Raw genomic sequence first — 25,804 nt, forward strand, 5'->3', positions numbered from 1 at the left:
ATATGCTGTAGTTTATCTAAGTGAGGTTTAAAGACTAAAATACCTGCTTATGTATATTTTTTCAATATTTTAGTGCTTTTAAACTTTAGGTTTCACGATTGCTTCCGGTATTTTTCCGATATTTCATTGTCTAACTTGACCAATTGAAGCAGCGGACAGGAGCACGCGGTTGTATGGAAGTGACGTCATGCAAACGGCCCCCAAAATGGAAAATGAGTCACTGCTGTCCAATAGGATGAGGAGGGAGGGGGCAACTGAGGCACATGCGCGCGCACGCCCGCACACACGGCATTTCGCAACTTCTATTGGTCAGACTTTTATTATGAAATGGAACGGTTGAACTTCCGGGTCTCTGGTTGGCAAACAGTCGCCGCAATTAGCTTCTAGCAGTAGTTGTGTGGGAGAAAGGCCAGTCAAAATGCAAACGTCCTTAAAGAACATCGCTTTGTTTTCATCTCTGCAGGTTTTCTTGTCTTTGACGTATTTTCAAGAGGTTGTCGAAGCAGCCAGTGGGAAAGGTGAGTTTGTATTTTGAGCTATTATTAAAAACAAGCTAGTACGAGCAGGATAGCAGTGTGTAGCTTCAGAGCTTGGTCATTGATAGTGTTACCACCGCTAGAGGAGAGCTAGCTGTCTTTGTATGAGCATCCTGGATCACACCGTCTGTGTCCTGGACAGGTAGTTTAATGACGGTGCTCGGTCAGCCGCACGTGAATTCTGAATTTACCTGTTTATCAGGTTAACTAATTTATTTTGCTGCTAACACTCCTTTACAGACAGTGAAGTTGAGTTCGCAATAATATGAGACAAACTTTATACATCCAGAAAGAAAAAAAACATTTGTATGCGAAAAATGAGTAGTATTTGTAATAAGATAAATACGTACATACCGTATAAAAGTAAATGCTTAAATTAATATACATGCACTAATTAAGGTGCAGGGCACAAATAGTTTTAATTGACAAGCAATGAAAACAACTGTACAGACAGGTGCATCAGTGTTATGTTACAATTTACAAGCATGGAAATATTGATGAAAATATGAATATGATGGAAATATGAATGGAAAACAGTTCTATAAACTGTATTAAAACCAAGAGATGTTGAGATGTTTTTGGCAGCTCTGTGTTAGCACACAGCTCTGATTGGTGCATTTTGTTCAACTGCAAGCTGAATGAGATCTGGGTGTTTCCCACAGACAACAAGCCCTGATGAACAAAAGATAGATATAATGTGTGTCTGTGTATACATGCTGTTGCACAGTGTTCTCAGAGGCTGTACATACTGTTTTTACTGTTTCTACGTTTCCTGAAGTAGAAATAGAAATCATACAGCAATTCATAATGCAGTTTAGTTAGTCCATGTTCTCTGTAACAGCCAAGGGATCATCAAAGATAATGCAAGATGATCTGTAATGCACAGTGATGTCTGTGAAACTGGAGAAGGAAAGTATACGCTCAAAATGATAAAGTCACGATTAGTCATAATGCTAAATGACTAACTGCTTTCAATTTCACCAACATTTTTAGAAAAGTCAGATGAACACACACACTGATAATGTCAAGATGACATTTAATTTGCCTTCACTTTATAGAAATAAGTCCCAAACATTACAAACTTGCCTTTTTTTCCCCGGGCACCTACTCATAAAATGTAGGTCTTGAAATGTAATTATTTCTAAAGTAACTGCGTGCACGTGTGTTTCTCATGAACGCATGTGTATTTTTATGCAGACATTCATTTTGCACATTGTAAAATGTACAATATTCATTCCAGGAAATGGCACCTAAGATAAAAGCCACATGCAGCTGCTGAAAAATGACTGACTGAAAGAGAGAGAGAGTAACGTACACATGTAACGTCCTTCAGATGCAGACAAAGCAACAAAGTGGCAGGAAGTGTAAGAGGCCTGGAGTGAATGCACGATGAGTTTCAGGTGACAGGGCAGAGTTGTTTGTCCCTGCATCTTGACATTAAATTACCACCATTCCTTTGTATGTCCTCCCAGGTCTTTCTATAGATTGTGTATTTAGGACAGACCCACCCTGCTGTAGAAATATAATACCAGCTACACAGCGCTGCTGAGCTCATTTATTCTTTCCCCCCCGCAGGGTTTGGAGATAACATCCACTGGAGGACACTGGATGATGGCAAGAAGGAAGCAGAGGCCAGGTGAGCTCATACTTCCTGTAGCCTTTCGTAGAACCGTTCCCCCGGGGCTAAACCAGCTTTTAAAGAAATGCTTTTTCTCCATGTGTTGACAGCGGGCTGCCGATCATGCTCATCATCCACAAGAGCTGGTGTGGAGCCTGCAAAGGTACAGCAAACGTCAGGGCTTGCAACTGTCCCGTCTAAAACGTCGAAAAGTCGTGACTCAAACATGTGTTTGCCAAAAGCACGTCATGGAGCAGTAATTTACACTTTACAGCTACACCGTCAAACAGTGGACAGCGATGACCATCGTCATTGTTTTGCAGCGTAAATATTGACCTGCCATCGCAGGTAAAGCACAGTAAGCCAGGACAGTGAGGTAGTGAGCCAGCATGAACAATACAGGACCCTGAGTTTAATCATTCACACCTGTGTCATTTCAGAGTGCCTTTATTTGTTCTTGAAAAAGGTTAACCTGGGCCGTGTGACCAATCAGGGACACATATCCAACAGCCTTGTAATATTTTAGCTTGATAAAGGTGTTATTTTCTGATGCTCATCTCCTGTATGTTCGTCGACTCACACCATGATGACTTTCTCTGACTTAAAGCACCAAAATGTATTTTACGCCTAAATCATTTTCAGTTTTGTATTTAAAAGGCACAAGTTTAATTATAAAAGAGCTCTACATGCTGCTGGGAAAAAGAATGTCTGACTGTTTACATCCACTTTTAAAAGTGAGACATGAGCCACTCCTCTGTTTGGACAGAAAACAAACCAGATCATATGCAGATGAATAATCACGAGTGAGTCTGTCCTATGGCTCGAGCAAATCATTCAAACATGAAATGATTGTTTCAGTTGGTTGGGTTAAAGGTTCAATCCTGGGTGGGACTCTGGGTCTGAAGCCAGTGCTGGGAAGGTGGGAAAGCATCTTTAGATGAATCATAGCACAGAAGCAGGTGCCTGTATTGTATTGTGATAATCATTATGATTTGTCCTGGATTTGATAACGATGAATTTCATTTTGTTGCTTTTCCATCAGCACTGAAGCCCAAGTTTGCCGAGTCCAAGGAAATCTCTGAACTTGCACACAACTTCGTCATGATCAACCTGGAGGTAAGGAAACACGAAGCTGCGTTATGTGTTGGTTGTGCTCGCAGCCAACAGGAACGTACAGTACGTTATTCAGCTGCTGGGATCTGTTCCCAGGCTTGTTAATGATAAGTTGTCTCGTATTTGAACAGGACGAGGAGGAGCCAAAGGATGAAGCCTTCAGCCCCGATGGTGGATACATTCCTCGGATTCTTTTCCTCGGTACGGAGGGGGGTTGAGTCATGTAAACGCTGTGGGATTCCTGATTGTAGAGTTGCTCTTTCTGAGTAACATGCAGTGCCTGATACGGTTTCAGAAGGCTGCATTTAGGTTTCAGTGACAGTATGAAAAGCCCATGATGTTGCACCTTTGCAGAATTTCACTGAACACACGCAGAAGAGAGATAAAAAGAATGAAACAGGCACATTCCACATTTTCCAGGTGCTAGGCCGAAGAATAAATAGCAGGTAGAAGCAGTCGACCTTTGAATGGACCAATGAAAAGCCAAGTGGCTTCAGGTATCACCTGTATGTGGTGTTATATACAACAGTAAACTGTGCAAAGATTAAAGGAGCGAATCACAGGAGTGTTACGCCACCATGCTCTCATGAGGTCTTTCATATTTCCAGGTTCAACTAACATAGTTTTAAAGCTGAAACGATGAGTTGATTAATATTTAGGTAATAGACAAAGAATTAATCTGCAATAATTATTTTCTTTTTAAGAAAAGTGCATAAAATGTCCTTCTTCCAGACTCTCAAAGGCTAATATTTGCTACTTTTCTTGCTCTTCTACAATAATAAATTGAAAACCCTTTTGGATTTTGGACAAAACAAGCAATTTTAAGATGCTACATCGAGTTTTTAGAAGCATTTACTAACAATTTATTGACCAAATAATTAATCAGTTGAGAAAACAATGGCTTGTTACATCCCCGCATCATTTGGACTTGACCTTCAGTTTGCATTGAGCAAACCTTTTATTTGACTCTTCTCACACTCTCGCAGATCCCAGCGGCAAAGTCCATCCTGAAATCACGAACAAGAATGGAAATCCAAACTACAAGTACTTCTACAGCAACGCCGAACAAGGTAACAGTCCAGATTATATTAAATGTGACGTGAAGAAAACCCACACTTGAGGTCAGAAGGAGCTGATAATCATGCTGTGTCGTTGTCTGCCTTTGCTGCCTCAGTCGTGTCCAGTATGAAGGAGGCGCAGGAGAAGCTGACGGGCGACGCCTTCAAGCAGGGTCACACCGGAGACGAGCTGTGAGGCGGCGGAGACGGGCGTCAGGCTGTAAGGGCTACACCTCCTCTACCTGAGCCCGTGCTGCAGAGCGCCCCCCCCCCCCCCCCCCCCCCCCGTCACCTCCCCGAACAACCCCGCTCACTATTTCTACTCACACTTTAGACAGCGGGGCTCCATCTCACCGACCAGACCAAGCCAACCATTAAAAAGGTGCTTGAGTATTTTCTTCTCGTCCTCCAACACGACGGCTCATCTTCCTGTCATTGTTTTAAACCGTGTACATTTGTAATCTGTTAATTAAATGCCATAAACTGTACGTACTGTCTGTAGAGGATATTACCAACTCAAGCTAGTCAAGTTAACTCATCACCTCTCACTCTCGCTGTTCTTGGATGGAAACTTCACATCTGGAATTTGCCAAGTTTCTCAGCTAACTTGCCTCATTTGGTTTGTCAGGACACGACCGTGAAAGCTACAGTCACGCTGCACACGACCGAAATTCATTTTAACCAGCAGAGTTATGTTTTCCCCCCAGCAGCAATGACACAGTTCTTCATATTAGTCAAGATAGATCATTTTAACACCTTCTGTAACGTGCTTCCAAAGATCCTCTACAGTATGTTCATTATATCTGTGACAATATTCACCATGCGCTACAACTTCTGATTTTTATTGTCCAGTCTTCATTATATTATTCATTTAATCCTGCCAATTTATGTAAACTTACTGTAATCGCTATATCTACATGTATGTTTTTTCCTGTTCTGAGTTTGTTTTGCTGCTTGTGAAGTGACACCACACGTTTGTTTTTGTTTTTTTTTCCCCCAAACCAGCCTTGTGAGACTAAATGAGGGATGAAATCGTTGGTTAAGTGTCTTGATGTATTTTATACACGTACACGGCCAAGTGTGCAAATACAGTTTTGTCGTACTGAGTCGTTTGTGTTCATTTCACGTTGTTTCGTTGTGAGCCGGATGTATTCGTGACACAGCTGTAAACAGTACATCAAATTTATTGTCTATCCAACAATAACAATCCCTTATGGTTTGTCAAACAACGTGCAACTGCTGCCAACAGCTGACATCAGTAGATGACACTAATCAAGTCACTATTTAAATTCAGTTTGACAGTGATTTAAATAGTGCAGTTACATGAATGCCAGTTCATTTAGTGAAGACGTTGAATTGCAATTGATCCCACTTCAAAATGGCTTATTTAGGAAAGACGGTTCTTTCACGCTGAGCCTCGTCTCAGAGAAAAAAATGTCTGACAGCATTTGATTTTTCATGGTAAAATAAATTACAGGAAAAAAAATAAGCGTGCATTTCTGAATAAGCCTCATTTCACGACACGTCAGCAGTGCTAACAGACTACAACAACATGAGAAACATAAGGAATGTTGGTGGAATGTCGAGCTAAAGGCATTTAAAGATGAAACTCTGTATTGCTCCGTCTCTCACGGCTGGATGAAAGGCTCAAGGTCAGACGTGGAAGGGCACGAAGAAGAATTTCAAGAAAATCACAAAGTAAACGGACATTAGTGGCGTGAACGTGGCCAAAAGCTCCACTGTGAGGTCATTTCAAAGATTTTAAAAGACAGGAGGGAAATAAAAAGGTAGTTCGAGAGAGAAATATTGCTACAATCGCTATAATTACACTAATTACACAATGCTGCTGCTGCTGTAAAATCAGCAACACTTTCACATATAAAAAAAGCTGTGTGATACGTCTGTATATTCAAAAAGACACAGCTACAAGGTGTGATTAAAACTGAGTGATTGCTTTAAAATGTAAGGTGTGCACATACCATTTCATGACCAGTGTAATAGACCACTGTTGACTCGGTTTGCTGCCCTGACAGGAGAACAGCATCATGAGCTTTCAGGATGCGATCGTGTCTCAAAGGGGGTCCACTAAAGGTTTACACAACATCTGGAATTAATCACTGACTCCTCAGTGTGCAGGAGGCAGGTCCAGCGTTGGAAACTGCTTTCCACATTTCATGGATAGCTTTCCGAGATTACACTGAAATGCTGACATGTTAGATTCCTTCTGTAAAGTCGACGCTTTTAGACGCTCCATCCGAGTGCAAAGCTACACCTAAGAACACTTCACCCGCCCCCCGTTTGTGCGAGTTGGAAGTTAGTCCAGTTTGCTTCTGAGGATATTATGAGGTGAGTTGGGGGAAGGAGGGAGAGTGTGTGTGTGTGTGTGTGTGTGTGTGTGTGTGTGTGTGTGTGTGTGTGTGTGTGTGTGTGTTTCGGGGAGGCAGGAGCAAACTTAAAATCGTCCCTGCTTGGCGTCTCCGATGGCCCCCCAGACGTCAAAGACAAACTCGTCGGGGAAGGCGAAGTCTCCGAGGGTTTCATCCAACGCCATGGCGAATTCGTCCGGGTTCTTCTTGTCGCGGCCGACCTCGACCATCGTAGCGGCTGGGGAGGGAAGAGCAGAACGCTTCACTGTGTAACCGAAGAGCTTTTCACAAACAAGCTCACATCCTGATTTCTCTCAAAGTCAGAGCCGAGTGCAGTGGCCTGATCAAACGTTTTGTTTTTCCCCCTGGGTTCATTAGTCATGTGTCTAAATCCTGCAGTGGCACACAGACTGAGGTCACAGACAGGGCTAACTGGGGGCTAAGCACTTGGCTGAAACAGGATATTAACTACTTAATCATTTAATATTAACAAAACCAGTCAAAATCAACTAGTATGCAAGATATTAACGACTTTCTTTAAGACCTCTGAGACAAAATCACTTAACCTCCATGGATCTACTAACACTGAGCAAATAACGATAAAAAAACGATAACTGCTGTGTGTAATCTTATCATGATACCTTAAATAAGACAACGTGCAGAGGCAATACACTGATGCTCCTTCATACTCACCAAGTTCAGTGTCTCTGATGCCCATGTAGCTCTCCAGGAGGTCGTCCACTTTCTTTACCGCCTTCTCCTCAAACTCTGTCGGCTGGAAAACACCAACAACTCCGTTTCACTCACTCACTTCCTCTCTTTTACTGCATTTTCTTGCTTTGCACAACACTCGCCAGGATGTTGGTAGATTTCAGCAAAATAAGATGAAGCAATTTAAGTTATTCCAGATATCACTGATGAGGGGAACATAAGCACATGTGGATTAGAAGGTACCATCTTTTGTGGGTGTTTGTCTTATTTGTTATCTATGTTTTCTCCAACAGAGGGAACCTTTCATATTATATAGGGGGCAAACAAAAAAACAGTTCCCTGTCCAAAGGGAATAAAAGCTCTCTTTCCCAGTACTGGACATCCACAACACAACCGTCAGAGTCAGAGACTCACCTCCTCCTCTACAGTGGCTGGGCCCTTGGATCGAAGTCTCAGAGTCCCCCTCCCTGTGCCGATCTTGTTGTCACTGGCAGGTTTGGCACCCTTTGACCTGGGCTCAAGCATTTCTGTCAATCGGAGGGGAAACAACATTACAGAGAGCTTTTTTGAAAACTCCGTAGCTGAACTTCAACTTAAAATTAGGACATCGCAGTCATTCCTGGCAGCTCACTGTCTCCAGCTCCTGATTGCAAACATGCTAAGAACTGTGCAGAATAAGCTGATATTTACATAAATCAATGACACTGATGAGGTCAAACATTAAATGTATTGTCTTTGTGTTGTTTTCAGTTGAGTGTAACTGAGTGAATGCAGTTCTGGTTTGTGTAAGCTATCTGTGGGCTTGAAAGAAAAGCAGTGACATTTAAACCTTTTAAAGGACAGAGACACATCTCCATGTTTTTTCTTATCATGCAAATGAACCTGTAAATACATAAAGTGATCTAACTGGTCCCGGCGTCCTGGCCCCCCTGCTGAGAAACACTGCAGCACAAGACTCCGCCTGGATGCGTCCTGCGGCTGAGTCCTGAAGCTGAATCTGTCCTTTTACCATGCGGGTCAGTTACGTAACGCGTGGATGCATCTGCATCTTGTGTCTCACTCACCGAAGGCCTTCATCGGCTCGACCAGTTTGAGGGTGAAGGACTTGTCTTTGGGCAGCTCTTTAAGCATGCGGGCGACCTCGTAATGCCGCGTCCCGACGATGTTCCGTCCGTTGATGCACTCCACGTGGTCGCCCACACAGATCACCTTCACCCCGTCCACGACGCTGCCCTCTTTGATGCGCTGCCATGCAGATAGAAGAGGAGGAGAGTGCAGAAAAACGGATTGAAGAAGGCAAATGTAATGAAAAGACAGCAAAAAGAGGTTTTTCCAAGCAACACAGAACAAAATAGATCAAAACAAGAGTGCAAACGAACCAGGAGTGTGTGGTTGCGTGTGAACAAAATATCCTGGGCAACACTTCACTACTGTTCTTTCATCATGTCGTACCAGAAACCACTTGACTTGGCAGAAGACTAAAATAGTTATTAAAAATGCTCCCGTGCAAAGTTAAATTAGCTGTTTGGTTCTGTGCGAGAGTTCAAAAGCTTTGAAAAAGGAAACAAACATTTGTGATGCAGATATATCCATTGTACCAGCTCAGCAGCGCCCGCACTGCATGGGTCTGAGGGGTTTTGAATAGGAATAAATAGTTTCCTGGTCTTTTTCTCCACAGGAGGACAAATATTTTAAGGAACCTTTTCATTTCACTTCATTTTGTGTTTTTTTTTTTTTTTTGGTAAATGCTTTTTCAAACTACATTTTGCTCCATAAACTGTTTTACTGCGTGAGTTGGTGTGAAACAGCCGAGATGTGACAGGAAAGCTTAACTAGGTTGGACTATTCATGTCAAGAGTTGTTAAAGAAGTTTAGGTTGAGATGTGGGAATAGATATAGTAGCTTAATTCTCTTAAATCTGAACGAATCAGTAAGTGTTGGCCATCGCAGCATCATAACACCGTCAGGTAATCTGGATGCAGTGCTGTTTTGGCATCACATGATGGCACATGTGAGCACTTTGTTATGGCGGAGTGAGATGACTGAGACCAAATAAGCTCATTAGACCCGTCTACAGCCGCAGAGCCGGCATACCAAGATGAATTAGGAATTTCCACGATGAGGCAAGATTGGAAAATTAATTTAAATACGACAGTCATGCGAACAAGCCGTTCTAATGGCAGCTGAAAGATACACACACAGCATCAACATCTTGACCTGATTTTCTTTCTTCTTCAACTTTAGCTGATAAAAGCTAACCACTTTTGAAATTACTTCCGGATCGCTTAAACTAATAAACACACGTTCCTTCTTATATTAATCCTAATCCTTAATACAACTTAATTTCTTATTGAAAAAGGGTTAGTTCAGATCCTAACTAACCCTTTAAAACACCAAAGTCACACAATAACACAAACAAACTAACCGGCTAAAGCAGCGGTTGACCAGCAACAAGTCCTGCGAGGTAAAATCACTGTTTTTGTGAAAGGAGTCTGGTGGCTTTGAACTGAGTGATACAACGGCTGTTTCTGGTTAATTAAAAATGACCTTACTCTTTAAGAAAAGGGTGCATCTCCATAAAGATCCTTTCTGTAATGTTGTCGGACACTTGGAAGAACAATCTGAGCCTGTCAGTGGCAAAAACAAGCCCGTTCTGCAGCTGGTTCATGGCTGCTGCACTGTGTGTGTTTTTCTACTTACGTTGCATAGCTCCACACCGCTGTGGCTTGGAAATTAAGGTTGATGCGTTCAAGGTGAGTCGACCTGTTTCTTCTTACCTTTATGAAAGCGTATCCTGCACCGTTGTCGGTGATGGTGAGGCCCAGAGCATCCTCAGATTTATAAACCTCCACCTCCTTCTTGATCCCTTTAATGTGGGCGAAGATAAAATCCTCAAGGCCGATCTGGCCCCCCAGCAGCTTCTCCATGTCAATCTTGTGGGTGTTGAGGGTGCAGAACAGGATCTGTGCACATGCAGACATGTAGCGGGCAGATGTAATACATATACTCAAAAATTACACATACTAAAACTACTTTGGCTATATAAAAGCTTTGTAATAGGCACTAAATAAAATGGCGATGCACTGAAAGAGGCCCTACTGTGAAGGAAAAGCCCATCCATTTTCATCAAAAAACAGAATCCCCATTTTTAGTCACAGTCTGAAAACTGAGCCAGATTCAAAAATAAAAGCGTTTGAGTGCAGATGACAGAGCGCTGCCTCAGTACGCTAAATATATGAATCAACAGGGAGCTCCGTCTCTATTGCAGCAGCCAAGCAACGCAGTTATGCCTCTTCCACCTCACGGTTTCATCAGCGTGTCCTGCGTATGTGCATCTAACAGAGCCTGTGGCCAAACCAGCCTGTGACGAAGCAAACTGGGAAAATGACCTTTACTCCGGCGCCAGAAATGTTGAAATCTGGCTTCACACCTTGTGGCTGCCATGTCTTGGCAGGACAGAGAGAGGGAAATGCGATCACCGGCAACACGATACACAAGCGGCCTGGTTTAACAGCTCTTTAAACAGATACTGGACACTGAATCATTTATTCTGCTCTAACTCACATAGACAGACAGTGAAGCTTTTAATAACTTCTGCTTTCATTTGCATTTACTTAGAAATAAACTACTCAGTCATGCCCATATGAAGGTCAGCCAACATGTTTAGTGGGATCAGCTCCCTGGCAGGGCTTTGAGAAATACCGATGCAGGATTTGGTGGCTGACTTCCGGGTTGCACGGTAGAGAGGGATTGATTCGTGCTGGTTCATCAGGAGGATGACCTTTGTGCACCAATCAGGCTCTGGCAGCGAGGCCTGCCTTGTTTGGGCCCTTTTTTTTCCCCTGTGTACCAACAGGCGCTGTTCAGTCACATTAGCAGACATGGCCTCATGCGTTGCCTTGGGTTACCAGACTATAAAAGAATGAGATTATAATGGAGAGAGGCCGCGAGAGGAGAGGGGCAAAGCGAGCGAGTACAGAGGAGAAGAGGTGGCGATGTCTGAGGCAAGGGAGGGGTGTACTGTAGCTGAAGTGACGGCTCTGTTCCTTTCTTTTTCCAAAACAGACTCGCCCTCTTGCCTCCCCCCCCCCAGGCCAGGGCATTACCCAAGAGCGAGTGGGAGGAACAGCAGCGGACGCCTACACCCGGTTACCAAGGCGTCCGACTACATTAAGCTGCTTCTCTGCGACGCAGGCAGCTCTCAGCACTCCTCTCCTCCTGCTGGGTTGACAGCTGCAGCGTGTTCACAGCGCCGGGTGTAGCTGGGATGCAGCGAGCAGCGTCGTGCACGCACACACTCACACACACCCTCTCCTCTGTCAACCTGACTCACATCAACAGATAGTACACCTCCCACCGCCTGCACCACGCTGACCAAAACCTCGATAACCACGCGGAGGGTCAAGTGAAAGGAGAGGCACTGCAATCTGTTCAGCATCACCCAAGACGCAGCTACTTGTGGGTCAACGCTTTCAAAAGAGGAATAAAAACACACGAGTGGAGAAAAAAAACAGACAACTCTGACATTTAATGGAGTTTGGAGCTAAAATTCATGTACTAATTTGTACAAATAAAGGGTTCCCTGCAGGACCTTATAATGAAAGCACTATTAACACAGTTATTAACACAGTACTATTAACAGTTTGGTTTTTCCAAATATGTCTCCATATTTTCAGACAAGTGTCTCAGCCCGTTTGAAAATGTAACCATGGATCGCTTCTCGTGAACTGGACCTGAGGAGGAGCTGAACGAAACTCTGCTCTTGTAAGGTTTAATAAGAGATTGCTGTGAAGCTCATCATATCGGTTGAGCTTCTACCACAAACGCTTCTGTCTGATTACGTGTTCATCTTGCAGTTGCCAGCGCCTCCAGCCCCGCAGTCCACTCGTCTCGTTTTCTCACAAATATTTTCCTTTCAGAGCGTTTGCTGGTGGACACGAGACGTCCTCTTCTTGACTGTGGAGCCTCAGCGGAGGCGGACTTGCGGCTTTAGAGAAAACCGATCACACAGCCGAGGCCGCCAAAGTCACATATGAGGCGAGCGTTTAAATTGGTAACCGCATTGATAGTGAGATGAGACGCGCCAGCAGGTGATTGTCTGATTAATCACATCAGACAAACATTGACTTCGCAGTAATCCATCAAAGCACAATGTAACTAAGTACATTTATAAGGTATTAATGAGGTATTTTGTACGGTACTTGAGTTTTTCCATTTTCTGCAACTTAATACTCCACATTTAAGAGGGAAATATTGTACATTTCACTCCACAACATTTATCTGACACCTGAAGTTACTTGTTACTTTGTAAATCAAGATTTTACACACACACAAGATATTCTATACTATATGTATCACATTATGTATGATTTTATATGTGATATTACAAAAAATGATGCATATTCTTGGATAAACTGCAGTACAGTTTCACAGTACACAATAATACGGTCTGCACAGTGAGCACGTCTGTACTTTTACAGAAGTGTAAAAGGATTTAAAAACTTGTCAGAGCAGCATGTGGAAATATTGGGCAGCTGCTGCTTACCACCTACACCGACTGATCCTGATTCCTTGTGAACACAACAAAACGCATTTGTTTTTCAGTTTTTCAGACAGCATTCATTACTGTACTTGCACTGTACTTTACTGACGGATGGACTGAGTATATTGAGACATTTGGAAATGTTTTGTTGGGCTCTGGAGAACTCTAAAGGCCATTTTACAAAGTGAGGGATTATTCCATTAATCAGAAAACAGTCGCACAGATTACTGTCAATTTCAGCCTTTCTCACCACCAAAAGGACAATCTGTGCATTAATATTCAAGTCGTTCCTTTCGACTGGAGCCATGCAAACTGCAACATAACAGAACGCTAACTTTTGATTGCAGTTTCGTTCTCTTCACGTATGTGCTATTAGTTCCACAGCTCTAAAAATAAACTGCCATTTAATAAAACAAAAGGGATTTGTCAGGCAGACACGGTACAGTTTTATAATCATACACGTCCTGCTACTGAATCTTTGAAATCGCCGCCTACATGTATACTCCACAGAGATCACTTCTCCTGCCTGTGTTTGAGGAAAGTGAAGGCTCAGCAAATACAGCCTTGAACTGGATCTCCTGAATTATGCCCTGCATTGAGACGCTGCTGACTAAAAGGTTGAGAAACCTGTTTCTTTGGCAACTGAACCGCTGTCCATTTACAGCCCCTTCAGCGGATCCATTCATGGCGGAAAAGAGGGTTAGACAGAATAAGCAGTGAATATCATGCTTACAGTGGGGAATTACTCATGTGGAACAGCAGAATAATGCTCTTCTCACTTCCTGTCTTCATCTGCTGTTATTTCTGAGTCGGCGGTTTTCCGTAGTAAACAGCGAATGCTGATGTAAGCTGTGTGTGTTGTGGCGTGGCTGAGTTTTCAACAGGATATCACATTGATCAGCATTTACGCCGGTGTAATCATTTACCCGACTGCCGACGTGGGATTCTTCAGAGCGACACCTGAGGGGTGCTTCGTGGAGGTGACTCAGAAAGGCGGAGCGTGTTATGAAAAGCCTGTCTTGAATGAGCCGGACAAACAACCAAAATGAGTAAAGAGCAAATGTGAGTTTTGAGTTGAGTTGTTTGAGACATCAAACACTGATCACATCAGGTCAATGAAGAAAACGACTATAAAACAACAGCACAAAGCACGAGCATGCTGTCAGCTCAGTTAGTTGAAGTGTTCTGCTTCCTTGTATGAGTAATATTATTTGTGTTTTTCTGCTACGTGCTGAAAACAAAGTTCAGTACATGATATACAAGATGCAACGTGATTTGAAATCAAATATCAAATCGGACCGCTGCCAGGTAATTCACTTTATAGCAGAATAATAAGACTAAGTCCTCTATCAGTTGAAGTTTGATACTTGGGTTGAACATGCAACAGCCTCCATGTGGTGGAACTACTGTTTATAACCTTCAAACTGGTTGTTGGCGGTTTTTGGTTTTGAATGAATTAAATGTCTTGTTAACAGCAGATCAGCTGCACAGATGAGCCTTCTCACTTTCTCACTCTCTAAATATGAAGAACGAGCTAAAAACAAATGTCTGTATCGCTGTTCTGTTGTGTGCGGACACCAGCATGTTACGAATTGCGTTTAAACCGACCAAACACAATGCGAGCCAGACCGCCTGCAGATGTGGTCAGGGAGATCCGATCACGGCGCATGCACACATCAAATAAACATGCATTTTTCCTTATACTGATTAGCATGTCTGGATACACATTGCGCTTTAATACCTGGTGTAAAGGGGATCTCTGCAACACTGGTTCAACCTGAAGTGAAGCTAAACCGGAAAACTACCCAGGCCGGGACCAAACTCGTCTGACAGGATGCGTTTCCATGGAAACTGTGGTCAGATTTATTTAAACTTCCTTTATGAGAAAGAATTTCCTGAAAATAAGCCTGAATTACTGAAGTAAGCCTGGTTTAACCAGTCAGGACAGAATGAAAGTACAGATGACTGAATGTGTGCATGTGTTGATAAAATAATGCAGGTACTGAAGCCCTGAGAAAGACTAATTCCTACCATTAAAGGAGGGAGTGGGCTGTGTAGCATCCAGAGGTCAAACCCTCCTCCGATACATCAGCACGCCCATCCCAGACAGGTGACAACAGATATTAGTTTTCTCTTTGTGTCTGAGTTTGTCTCGTCTCCGCCGTCCGCTGGCTGTGGTGCCGTGACAACGCTTCCCTCTGCATCGCTGCTGGAAAACATCCACTTAAATCACTATAAAACCAGATCCAGTCCAGTCAGTGGTGAGCGCACACACACACACACACACACACACACACACACACACACACACACACACACACCTGGGGTCTGCTTCTGCAGCCTCACACACTCCTCGTTAGCAGCACATTTGTTGCTCGCAGGCGTGCCGTGTGCACGGTCGCACAGGGAGAAGCTCATTTACCTGTCACATGTGTACTGAAGCACAATTACCAGTAACCACATGTTGACTGGATTCATGCTGCAGGATAATGTCAGAGCATGTTATTAAGCTCTAATATAATGTAACTGGGCCTATTTATCACTGGTGATCTGAACAGGTCACAAAGTCATTTAAGATCATCGTGAAAAAGCAAATGAATAACTTATGAATGTTTTCCTAAACTTAGGAAAACATTAGCTTTCCTGTCTAATACAATAATCCCAATAATGATTGACTTGAAAGACGATTGGTTCGCATGTTTTGGCCCAGCACATAAACTGAACGACACCGATGAGCCTCTCTGGAAACAATGTTTTAGTGTTTTACATTTCAGCACGTGTTTTTCCAGGTACTGGTTTCCATAATTTCGAGTATGAAAATCAGTCAGCAGGCTGTCACTTGAGTCCAGCATTCTTCAAGTTTGCTGCTTTTCTCTGCTTTATCACTGTAACTGATAAAAAAATGAATCTCTTTGAGGTTTCGGACAGTTGGTCAACTGGTTCTGAAAACTTGTGATGAAGTTTTCTTGTGTGAAATCTTTGGTTCAATGTAGAAATATATTTCATCACATTAAACTTCCATTTGATTATTATTTCATTTTACATACATTTGCTATATTGTGATATAAACAGTGGGCACTTTATTAGGTACACCTGTAAAACCTAATGTAATCTAATAAAATAGCTCAGCCACCTTTACTGATAAAATAATGTTTATAATCCTGATTCCAAAAAAGTCGCGCTACTACAGAAACCATAAATAAAACCAGAATGCAATTATTTGCAAACAAACTGTATTCACCAGTAAGTGTACCTGAGTTCATGTAGTAACATCCTTTATCCAATCATGTGTTCACAAAGTGGTGAACCTCGCACCATCCTCGCTGTGAACGACTGAGCCTTTCTAGAATGCTCCTCTCATACCCAATCATGATACTATCACCTGTCAACAATCAACCTGTTTACCTGTGGAATGATCCAAACAGGTGTTTTTGGAGCATCCCACAACTTTCCCAGTCTTTTGTTGTTTGTTGCTCCTGTCACAACTTGTTTGAAACATGTTGCTGCATCAAATTCAGAATAAGCAGATATTTACAAAAATCAATGAAGCTGATGAGGTCAAACATTAAATATATCGTCTTTGTGCTGTTTGCAATTGAGCAGCGTCCCAACTTATTTCCAATCGTTACTACAGTATTGATTGACTGTGTGTATGTTTCCCGTTTGCGGTGTATTGTGGTGTTGAACTGGACTGTATTATTCTGAGAGGTGTTTCCAATGTGTTACTCACCCACATTTACAAACACTAGGAGACATTTGAATAAAATGCAGTCCACTAACTATGACCTCAATTAAACACATACAGTTGAATTGACTCCTCTCAGAAAGTTTAAACAAAGACTGGCCTTTATAAGCTTTGTAAAGGTAGCAACAGGTGGCAGAGCAGCTGCACTGGATACCATTAGATTGTATGGGATTACCCAGTAAAGAGTATATTGAATACTGTGATGTTGAGTTCAGTTGTTCTGCTCCACCCTACACATGACGTACCTCTAAGTGTTTGCTGAACTGAACGGGGTGTTGCAGACCTGAGTACAAAATGGATTTATGGTTCTCATAAGCAGTCTCTCATGCTCTTATCATGATAAATGAGAAAAGTCCTCACTTAACATTCTCCACATACCAAAAACAGATAGATAAAACGCCAACCTACTGACTAAACAAGACAGAATTTCTCCTCAAGCATGTGGCATTTACAACCACAGAGACGTAAATGTAGTTCATGCAGGCACTTGCTTGGTTTTCGCAATATCTAGGAAGTGAGCGCAGGAGCCCGGTGAACACAAACAGCAGACCCAAGATGCATCAAATGAGACTGTTTCACCTAATCCTCCCAGATTAAGAAACGTCTGGCCGCAAATGTCGAGGTGCAACAACCTGCGAACCGAAAACAAGATGTGTGGGTCTGTCACAGGACTGCAGTCCACATATTCAAACTGTAGGCAAATGGCTGCGTGCTTTCGGGTGAGCAGGACACACGCTCGCTGCACCTGACAAGAAGCAAAGTCACAGAGCCACACCTGAAACTCTGCAGCTGTGGGGCCAATAACCAGACTTTGACCTGAGCAGAACGAGGACATAAAAAGTTCCCCGTCTTCATCTGAAGACTGCCACATCACATTCAGGCCATGCTGGCTGCGATAACACAGAACTGAGTTTACATAATGTCTGTCAGGTTGTTTGTCAGTTATTTCACAGACAAATGCTTTGTGAATAAACTGACCGACTCTGAGCTTTAATGCAACGTGATGTCTGTCTGCATTAAACTCCAACCTGTGGCCCTTTGCTGCACGCCGTCCGCTTTCCCTCCCCACCTCCCACTCGGTGCTGCTCTGTCTAATAAAGCCTAAAACGCCCCCCTCAAAACAAAAAAAGAAATGTGAAGCCTATTAGGGGAAATTAGCACAAGTAAGACAATTCCATTGTTCATTACATAATTCATATCGGGCTCAGGCATGCACTCATGTAACCTCGGCGTCACGGAGCCACTGGTTTACAAACAACCACAGCTATGGTGTCTGGGTGGATCCATGCGCAACTATTTAGTCCTCCAATTTACTCACTGATTAGTGTTAAACTCAAGGCACAGCAGTAACTCAGTGGGTGCTACTGACGTGTGTTTTCACAGCTGACATTTAGATCTGTCTATTATTATTAAGACAACAGCTGTGAATTTATTTCACATTTTAATTAAAAATGCCACACGATTGACTTTGTACACAAGTGTTTATAAAAGGTTTTCATCACTTTTATGTATGCATTACCTCCAGGCTGTGGAAATCGTTATACAAACTCACAATGATGCTAGCATTAACTGTAACAGCCATCTTAAATAAAACAATAATTTACACTGATTATACGTTCGAAAAACATCCAAACTGTGGCTGACTTCTGAGTTCAAACCACATAGAGTATATTTTAATATGCAAATATGTATTTACATCTTAGTCGCTTACAGCACTTTTGCTGTCTACACAAGTGATAAAACAGATGGCACATTCAGAATATATCGGATGCTGAGTGGGAAATGTGTCCTTTCAGCACATTTTGAGTGCAGACTGCATCTGACAGTTTTGTGATGAATAACTGGACCCTCCACTCACTCTTCACCAAACGCCACAGGTGGGATCGGGTGCTGACTCTCAGTACTGGCTAACAATGCATCCAAAAACAAAATCAAGTATCGAACGCTGACATCAAACGCTTGGATTCTTTCGCCTTGTTTATTTGTTCACTCGTCAGGTATTTCAGGTATTTTAGACGTGCGCTAATTGCATTTTGGGAAAGATCTTATTCAGCTGCTACAACGCTTAATACTGATGCACCGAGAGGTTTAGCGTGTTTGGTTAAATGAGAAGGATTAGCAGAAAAATCTGTTTATATTCCTCAAAGTAAAGGTGAACACGTTGTTCTGGTGCAGAGCGGGGGCTGATACTTCAGAGAGCATTCAGAGAATTACCCAGCTGCAACTAACGATCATTTTCACCATCAATTTACTTGCAGATTATTTTCTCAATTAATCAATTAATTGTTTGTTCTGTAAAAAGTCAGAAAATTGTGAAAAATGGTCATCATATTTGGCCCAATGTCTTCAAATTGATTAGTTTGTTTGACCAACAGTCCAAAACCCAAAGAAAATTCATTTCCAAATGAGACAAGAAGCAAAACCCTCAACTTGAAAAGCTGAAATATGAAAGCAGTTTTACTTTAAAAAAAGATCTGAACGATTAATCAAATGCCAAAATAGTTGCCAAATGTTTGAAAGATTAATAATCACTGTAGCTCTACAACTATCGATTAAAAGTTCTAACTTAATCCCTAAAAAGCACACCTACCAACAACCATTGCAGTCAATGACAGCAGCCGTGCAATAAGTATGTATTGGGTTATTTTGACAGAGAAGTTTCTAACATTTAGTCCACCCTCACTGATATAAATTGAGTGGAAAAAATATCAGCAACACTTCTCAGCAATGTGGCCAAGTGCAAAATCCAAATTGCAGCAGCTGCAGTTTTTTGGTAAAGATAAAATGTGTCACAACATACATTTATAAATAAAGCCAAGAGGCTGCAGCCTACAGACCATATTCTCCAAACATAAGGGAACATGCTTGTTTGGTATTTTTTATCTTTTTTTTCACTGAAAAAACTGCAAAAATGACCATTCCCATTAAAATCCTGATTCATACGTCTGTCAAATAATCGCCATGAGATATTTTCACATATTATTCAGCCCTAGTATCGGCAGTGAAACTTGGGCATTATATTGGCAGTAGCCAGAGCTGCTGTCAGGTATCCATTAAAACTCTTGACTTCATCCCTAAAAGGCTGTGTTTGGTTGCTGTCTGACAGCGTCCAGTCACATGGGGAGCAGGGTGAGGTTTTGTGGTGTTTATGGAGGGAGGAGGCCCTGGGCAGAGCTGCACCCCTGGGTCCTCTGGGACGCCTCTGGCTGTGGCTGGGACAACTTATCTGGTTATATTTGAGGCTATGCCCACTGAGCCGGACGTGAGGGACTTCCTGCGGCAAAAACTGAGTCCAACAACTAATATTATCGCATCGCTCTCCATCTGTCTGTCTGTCTGTCTTCATGTGGCTTTGTGTCTGTGCCACATTTCTGAATAGGCCAGTCTCCTCAGTGGCACAGAAACTTTCTGTATCTACATCTCATCTTAATGGGACAGACGGATGTGTTGACATTTGGGGTTGTTATTTTTCTTCTGCTACCTGTTTGGCAGCTTTGAGGCATTATTTCAGCAGGGTTTTTCTTCTTCTCATGATGTGGCGACTGCAAAAATAAACACCTGTGTGATTCTTTACTGATCCCTCTAGTACTGATCCTCTCTTGTCCCCCTTCACTGAGAAGTCAGAGGTCAGCTACAAAATACTGCTACAGCTGGTACAAGATCAATTTCTTGTTCAAAGGCGCTTGAGCATGCTTGTGCTTGCAGAGATGGAGGTTTGAATCCGGTCTGCCAACGCACCCTGCTGAAAATCTGCTAAACTCCCAAATCTCTTTAGCTCCTCTGTGAGACTGTGCTTGTTGGCGGAAAAGAACACACCGTAAGGCAGTTTCTGTCCTAAAACAAGTCTAGACAGAGACTGAACAACCCTAATGAGTGCTGTTGATTGGCATGATGGAACAAATACCCACAGAAAAAAGGCTGGTCTCCCAGCCAGAGAAAAACTGTTAAGTATGAGGCTCATTAAGAATATTTTCTGACTTCTAATCAGAAAGACTGTGGCCAGTTGCAGGGAAGCAGCCCTCCGCTTGCCACGTGCATCTTTATGTGAAGTCCTGCATTGCACGCTTCACTGTATACGAAAGCCACTGAGAGAAATTCCTTTCCAGTTATTGCTGAACGAAGCCACTGTATCTCTGAGCTTCAAGAGGGGAAGGAAGTTCACGTCTGCAGCTCCTACAGCACACCGGGCTGATAAAAGGCTGCCCCGCCGGCCTATCTAGTCATATTCAGGCTGACAAAAGCCAAACATGTCACTCATACATTGCTTTGAAAAGAAGAGCTTATGCTTCTGTGAGGAGGTCACAGAACCTGCTTTTGTTTTCAGGATCTCCTCGTACACATACAGCTTTTGCTCTCGCGTCCTTGGTATTGCTGGGTGGGCATTAAAAAGAAAAAAAACGTATCTAAAAGCAGAGGCAACTTTACATTTGTCAGGTATCCAGAGACTGTGATAAGACACAAATCTCTCGCAGTCTTGAAGGGTTGAAGGTGTGCTGACTGGCAGAGAGCTAGCAGGGTGTGCCTTTGCAAACACCGAATAGCTTTGACACGAGACAATCAAAGTTAACTTTCAGTGGCCATAACGGGGCTAATCTCTCAGTAAAGCCACTTATAAATGTTTAGCCAAGCCCTCAGAGCAGGTAGTCATCTTGCCGGGGTGGAGGAAGCATTCAAATATGCTTTAAGTAGCATTAACACAGTGTAGAAATACTCCATTACAAGACAAATGTTTTAAAAAGTCACTTAAGTAGAAGTATTAACAGTGAAATGTACTAAAATATCAAGCAAAACCCCTCGTTCTGCACAAAAATGGCCCCTATAACTGAGGAATTATTATAGTTTACAATATTGTTGATACTGATGCATCAGTGAGTGAGTGGCATTTCATTATTATAGCTGGCTGAAGTGGAACTAGTTTGAATTACTTTATATGAAGTTGAGTGGTGTCGGTGCAGGTTCACAATTTAGGGGTCAGGCCCCTAAATTAGGGTCACAAGGTAAATCTGAGGGGTCGTGAGATGATGAATCAAAGCTGCATTCATTATTAGGATGTTTTTGTAATCTTAGCTTCTTTTATATAAATAGTTGCCAATTTGATCTCTTTGGACCTCAAACAGTTATGAATCAGTCTGTGAGGTATTAAGAGCAAATGTTATATTTGGCAGAACTGATGACAGCTTATAGACTCCTGAAAATGTACAGTTTGTCTGCAGGAGGTCATCAGCCAAAAAAGGTTGGGAGTCACTGGTTTAATCTTTAGCGATGGATTGTATTTCAATAGATCAACATAACATCACTATCTTAATCTGAAAAGAACTAACTGTCACAAATGTAAAAAAAATGTAGTGGGTGAAAAAAGTCTAAAATGTAACTATGATATGTAGTTAAGTATAAAGAAGCATAAATACTTTAGTAAAGTACAAGTACCTAAAAAGTATACATAAGTGCAGTACTTGAAATATGTGCTTAATATTTTCCACCGCAGTTTACACTCCTGAAAGGTATCGGCTGGAATACTTCAGGACTTCTCGTAAAATCCAGTTTTATCACTTGAACGCAACACTAACTCACCTACATGACTTTTCCCCCTTTAAATACAGGTGAGTTCTTACCTCAGGTGGGCTTATATTAAACGCCTCTGCTATTTTCGCGTACAGCTCCTTCACGTTGGTAAATCCCTCGATCCTGCCGGTGGGGCTTCCGTGCGCCAGTTGCGTGTGGAAGACCAGCTTGGGCCGCAGGTTGGCAGGTGGAGGCGGGAGCCCCGCTCCGTTCACGGCGGATTTACTCAAGCTCCCGGCACCTGCGTGTCCGCCGCTGACCTCCTCGTTTTCCACCAACTGCTCCTTCGTCGATTTGTTTTTCTTCCTCCACGGTCCCAACGGCATTTTTCGTTGTCTTCGTGTGTTTTTCGACGTGGGAAATTTAAAAAGTCCGAGCCGCTGCTATAACATTGAAGTAGCTAACCTGTTGAGTTCCAAGCCCAACGGTCGTGTTGTCCTTATTTACTTCCTTCTTTCCTCCAAGCTTTCCTCAGTTCCTTCCTTCCTTCCGCGAACACTTTTCCTTTCCTCGCCTCAGATTTGACTTCGTTCTTGAGTGAGTCGACCCTCGCTTTTAAATTAATGGTGTGAATATTCAACAGGTAGGTGGTGAGCGTGGGATAAACTCTGACACAACCTGCAGGCTGCGCCGCAGCTAACAATAGCTGCTCTGTTTGTCTCTCAGCGTGTCGTGGGACGCAGGCGCAGTGGGACGAACCCGGGCGCAGCACGGTCGGAGGTCCAGTCCCAGTGCACCTGTGCACCATCACAGGAGAATCGCCACTTTAAAACAATTACTCAGGCATTTTTTTCAAACACACGCTGCAAGTCAGGATGGGTAGAAGTTGCCTGAAATGACACCTACAAACAGAAAAACTGGTTTCTCGGTCAGGATGGTGAAGGGTTAGTTAGGATTAGGATTAATGATGGCAGGCAGCTTGTTTATTGTTGTTTAGTGTTTTTTTATTGCTTTTTATTGTTTTGCTGTGTTGCTTGTTTTTACTGTTATTGTTGCTTTTATTGTTATTGTTGCCTGACCTGTGCACTTTGAGATTTGTATTCACATGTAAAGTGCGTTATAAATAAAATCTATTATTATTATTATTATTTTGTTTTTCTGTTTTGGTTTGTCCCCTAAATCATCAGCACCTCTCATCCTGCTAACAATAGAACTACCTAACAGGACTGACCAAGTTAGAACCAGGTCTAAAGGAAAATAATTTTATAAGTAAAGACTGAAACTAGTTCTGGTGGAACAAGTACTCAGATGTTTTGAAGTAAAAGTAGCAATAGTGTAGAAATAATCTTTAAAAGTTGAAGCCCTGCATTCTAAATTTTACTTATAATTATGCAAAAGTATGAGCATCAGAATGTACAATACTCATTATGAAGAACTGCCCACTTTAGTATAATCTATATTTTATTATTGTCTTATGATTGTTGATGCATCAGTGTGTACATTACTTACATATTGCAGCTTGTAAAGGTGGAGCTAATTTGAACTGCTTTAAATACTACTGGACAGCTCAGTCTATGATAACATATATTTATTTGTTTGTTATATTTTGCATTAATCACAATAACTAATAACTAAAGTAATTAAATCAGCGCAGCGGAGTAAAGAGTGCAATATCTGCCTCCGAAAGTAGAGTAGTGAAGTATAAAGTAACAGAAAATGAAATATTCAAATAAAGTACAAGTACCTCAAAAAGTATTTTTAAGAATAAGCAGAGATGCAGATCTGTTTATGGGACCTTAGGTTTTGTGTACCTACACACACATACAGCAGCTTGTATTGTATTGTATTTTTGTAACAGGGAGAATAAAATGCTGCAAGCTCAGTGGTTGATGTACTTTACACTACTATTGGGGGCCATTTGACAGCATTTAGGGACCAATGGAAGTTGTTGGTTCCATCACAGACAGAATTTAGCATTGCACTCGCACAACATTGTCAGATTCACAATGAGCAGTTTCTTTAAAAAGATCAAAATCAATGCAGCAGAACAAGAGATATCTTTTTCCTTAGTCCATGCATTCTTCTTCCTTGGTGTAAACTGGTGCCTACATTACCCAGAATGCCACTTTACCTCTGACCATCTAGTCTGAGATTCAGGTGTGTTGTGCTATTAGCAACGAATGTTGAATTTCTAACTTTCCAACCTTTCCATCTTTTTGTTTTCAGACTCACAGTCTTCATCTGTGACTGACACTGACTCGAGTGACATCACTTGAGGCAACTTGTAAAACAACTTTGGTCGCCCCAAGACCCATAAACAGATATGTAAAATCTGTGCAGTTCCACTTTAAACGACATCTGATGTTCAAGAGAAATATAGTTGTTTTTCCGGTTTTCCGGCTGTGCCCTGAATTCAGAAAGGATTTTTCTTTGAAATGAGTGCACAGAACCAGTGTGGGATGCTGGCTTTTCAGATAAGGACTTCCCAGATGTGCAATGTAGCCTTACTGATAAATCATCTGGATAAAGAGTTTTTAAAATCATACACTTCGATACGGTGAAGAATGCTATAGCTATATAATCTCTGTGAGCTGTGATATTCAGTCAATGGTAACGTAGCATAAACTTCAGTCTACTATGATTTTAAATGCATTAATGACGTTCTCCCAGAGAAACTCTTGTCGTTTCTATCTCAGATATCATAATTGAATCCAGTGAAGATTCACATTAGGCTGGAAAACTCTCACACAGAGAAGGAGCAGGTGTGTTTACTCTCCACCCTCCCTGGATAATAGTGACTCATCATTTGCACAAATCTCTAACACATGCGATTTATACACATCTGTGCTTGCAAAAGGATCAACTTGTGCATCCAGATTCCTAAATCTTGACATTTGTTTAGGTCTGAATAGATAGACAGGTAGATGGATAATAAAAAAAAATAAAGCTAAAGCTAAATATGCTACTTATTTGTTAAATATATTTGTTGTTGATATTAAATGAAAATACCCCATGTATGGAACAAATACATGTTACAGCCATGTAATAACAGCTTATACATGCCACTCTCCCTGCTCTGAGCTTAAAAACTAATGAGCAGCAATGTAAGCAGGCCAGGCGGCCCTCTCTGCCTCACATGGACCTCTGTGGGCCCCTGGCCCATGATGAGTGATGTGGCGTCCCCTGGTGGGGTAATACAAAGGCCTCAGTGTTGGCAGCTGATAGCCAGACGGCTATATTTACACAGCCATAGTTTTGTCATTAGTAAGCATTAAATTCAGCCAGTGTATTTTTAATGTTGATCTTTGCACATCGGGAATTTGTAGAAGCTTTAAAACAACAAAATATTGACATGTGACAATGAATATATATGAATTTGTCTTGTGCTGTAGAGAACTCATTTAGTGTAATATTGCTATGCAGACTGTTTACTGGCTATAAATAGGCCTGAGCAGTGTTAATGGTTTTCAAGTGATTATTGTTACTACACTGTTTATCTCACAGAGGAGGATTCGTCGAATGTCTCCCCGTAACAAACAGCTCGAGATCACTTCATGTGGAAATATTTATTTTAAAATTCAAGTTCTTCACATGTCACTTTCTAAAATGCACA

At 42.1% G+C, this 25,804-nt stretch overlaps 2 protein-coding genes across 2 annotated transcripts; one reads left to right on the plus strand and one right to left on the minus strand.

Moving 5' to 3' along the window:
- The first annotated feature begins 366 nt into the window (after nucleotides 1-366).
- On the plus strand, nucleotides 367-5,431 carry txndc12 (thioredoxin domain containing 12 (endoplasmic reticulum)). The gene is made up of 7 exons (XM_041948843.1): nucleotides 367-518; nucleotides 2,112-2,172; nucleotides 2,265-2,317; nucleotides 3,197-3,270; nucleotides 3,399-3,468; nucleotides 4,254-4,337; nucleotides 4,442-5,431. The coding sequence occupies exons 1-7, from the start codon at nucleotides 419-421 to the stop codon at nucleotides 4,519-4,521; spliced, it is 522 nt and encodes a 173-aa protein (XP_041804777.1). The 5' UTR covers nucleotides 367-418; the 3' UTR covers nucleotides 4,522-5,431.
- On the minus strand, nucleotides 4,630-22,922 carry gipc2 (GIPC PDZ domain containing family, member 2). The gene is made up of 6 exons (XM_041948841.1): nucleotides 22,302-22,922; nucleotides 10,180-10,365; nucleotides 8,467-8,647; nucleotides 7,817-7,929; nucleotides 7,385-7,466; nucleotides 4,630-6,929 (listed from the first exon to the last, which is right to left on the minus strand). Exons 1-6 carry the CDS (start codon nucleotides 22,575-22,577, stop codon nucleotides 6,778-6,780), a joined length of 990 nt encoding a protein of 329 aa, XP_041804775.1. The 5' UTR covers nucleotides 22,578-22,922; the 3' UTR covers nucleotides 4,630-6,777.
- Between the last annotated feature and the right edge of the window lie 2,882 nt (nucleotides 22,923-25,804).

This window comes from Chelmon rostratus, chromosome 12 (assembly GCF_017976325.1).
Source record: "Chelmon rostratus isolate fCheRos1 chromosome 12, fCheRos1.pri, whole genome shotgun sequence".
In the NCBI taxonomy this organism is placed as follows: domain Eukaryota; kingdom Metazoa; phylum Chordata; class Actinopteri; order Chaetodontiformes; family Chaetodontidae; genus Chelmon; species Chelmon rostratus.

Bases quoted from the DNA above. Each gene is read 5' to 3' on its own strand.
- txndc12 (XM_041948843.1), top strand. From the start codon at position 419: ATGCAAACGTCCTTAAAGAACATCGCTTTGTTTTCATCTCTGCAGGTT. The intron at 2,173-2,264 runs GTGAGCTCATAC...ATGTGTTGACAG, and splicing joins AAGAAGGAAGCAGAGGCCAG to CGGGCTGCCGATCATGCTCA. The intron at 3,469-4,253 runs GTACGGAGGGGG...ACACTCTCGCAG, and splicing joins TCCTCGGATTCTTTTCCTCG to ATCCCAGCGGCAAAGTCCAT.
- gipc2 (XM_041948841.1), bottom strand. From the start codon at position 22,577: ATGCCGTTGGGACCGTGGAGGAAGAAAAACAAATCGACGAAGGAGCAG. The intron at 8,648-10,179 runs GTAAGAAGAAAC...TCTGCATGGCAG, and splicing joins CAGGATACGCTTTCATAAAG to CGCATCAAAGAGGGCAGCGT. The intron at 6,930-7,384 runs GTGAGTATGAAG...TTCCCTCCCCAG, and splicing joins CATCAGAGACACTGAACTTG to CCGCTACGATGGTCGAGGTC.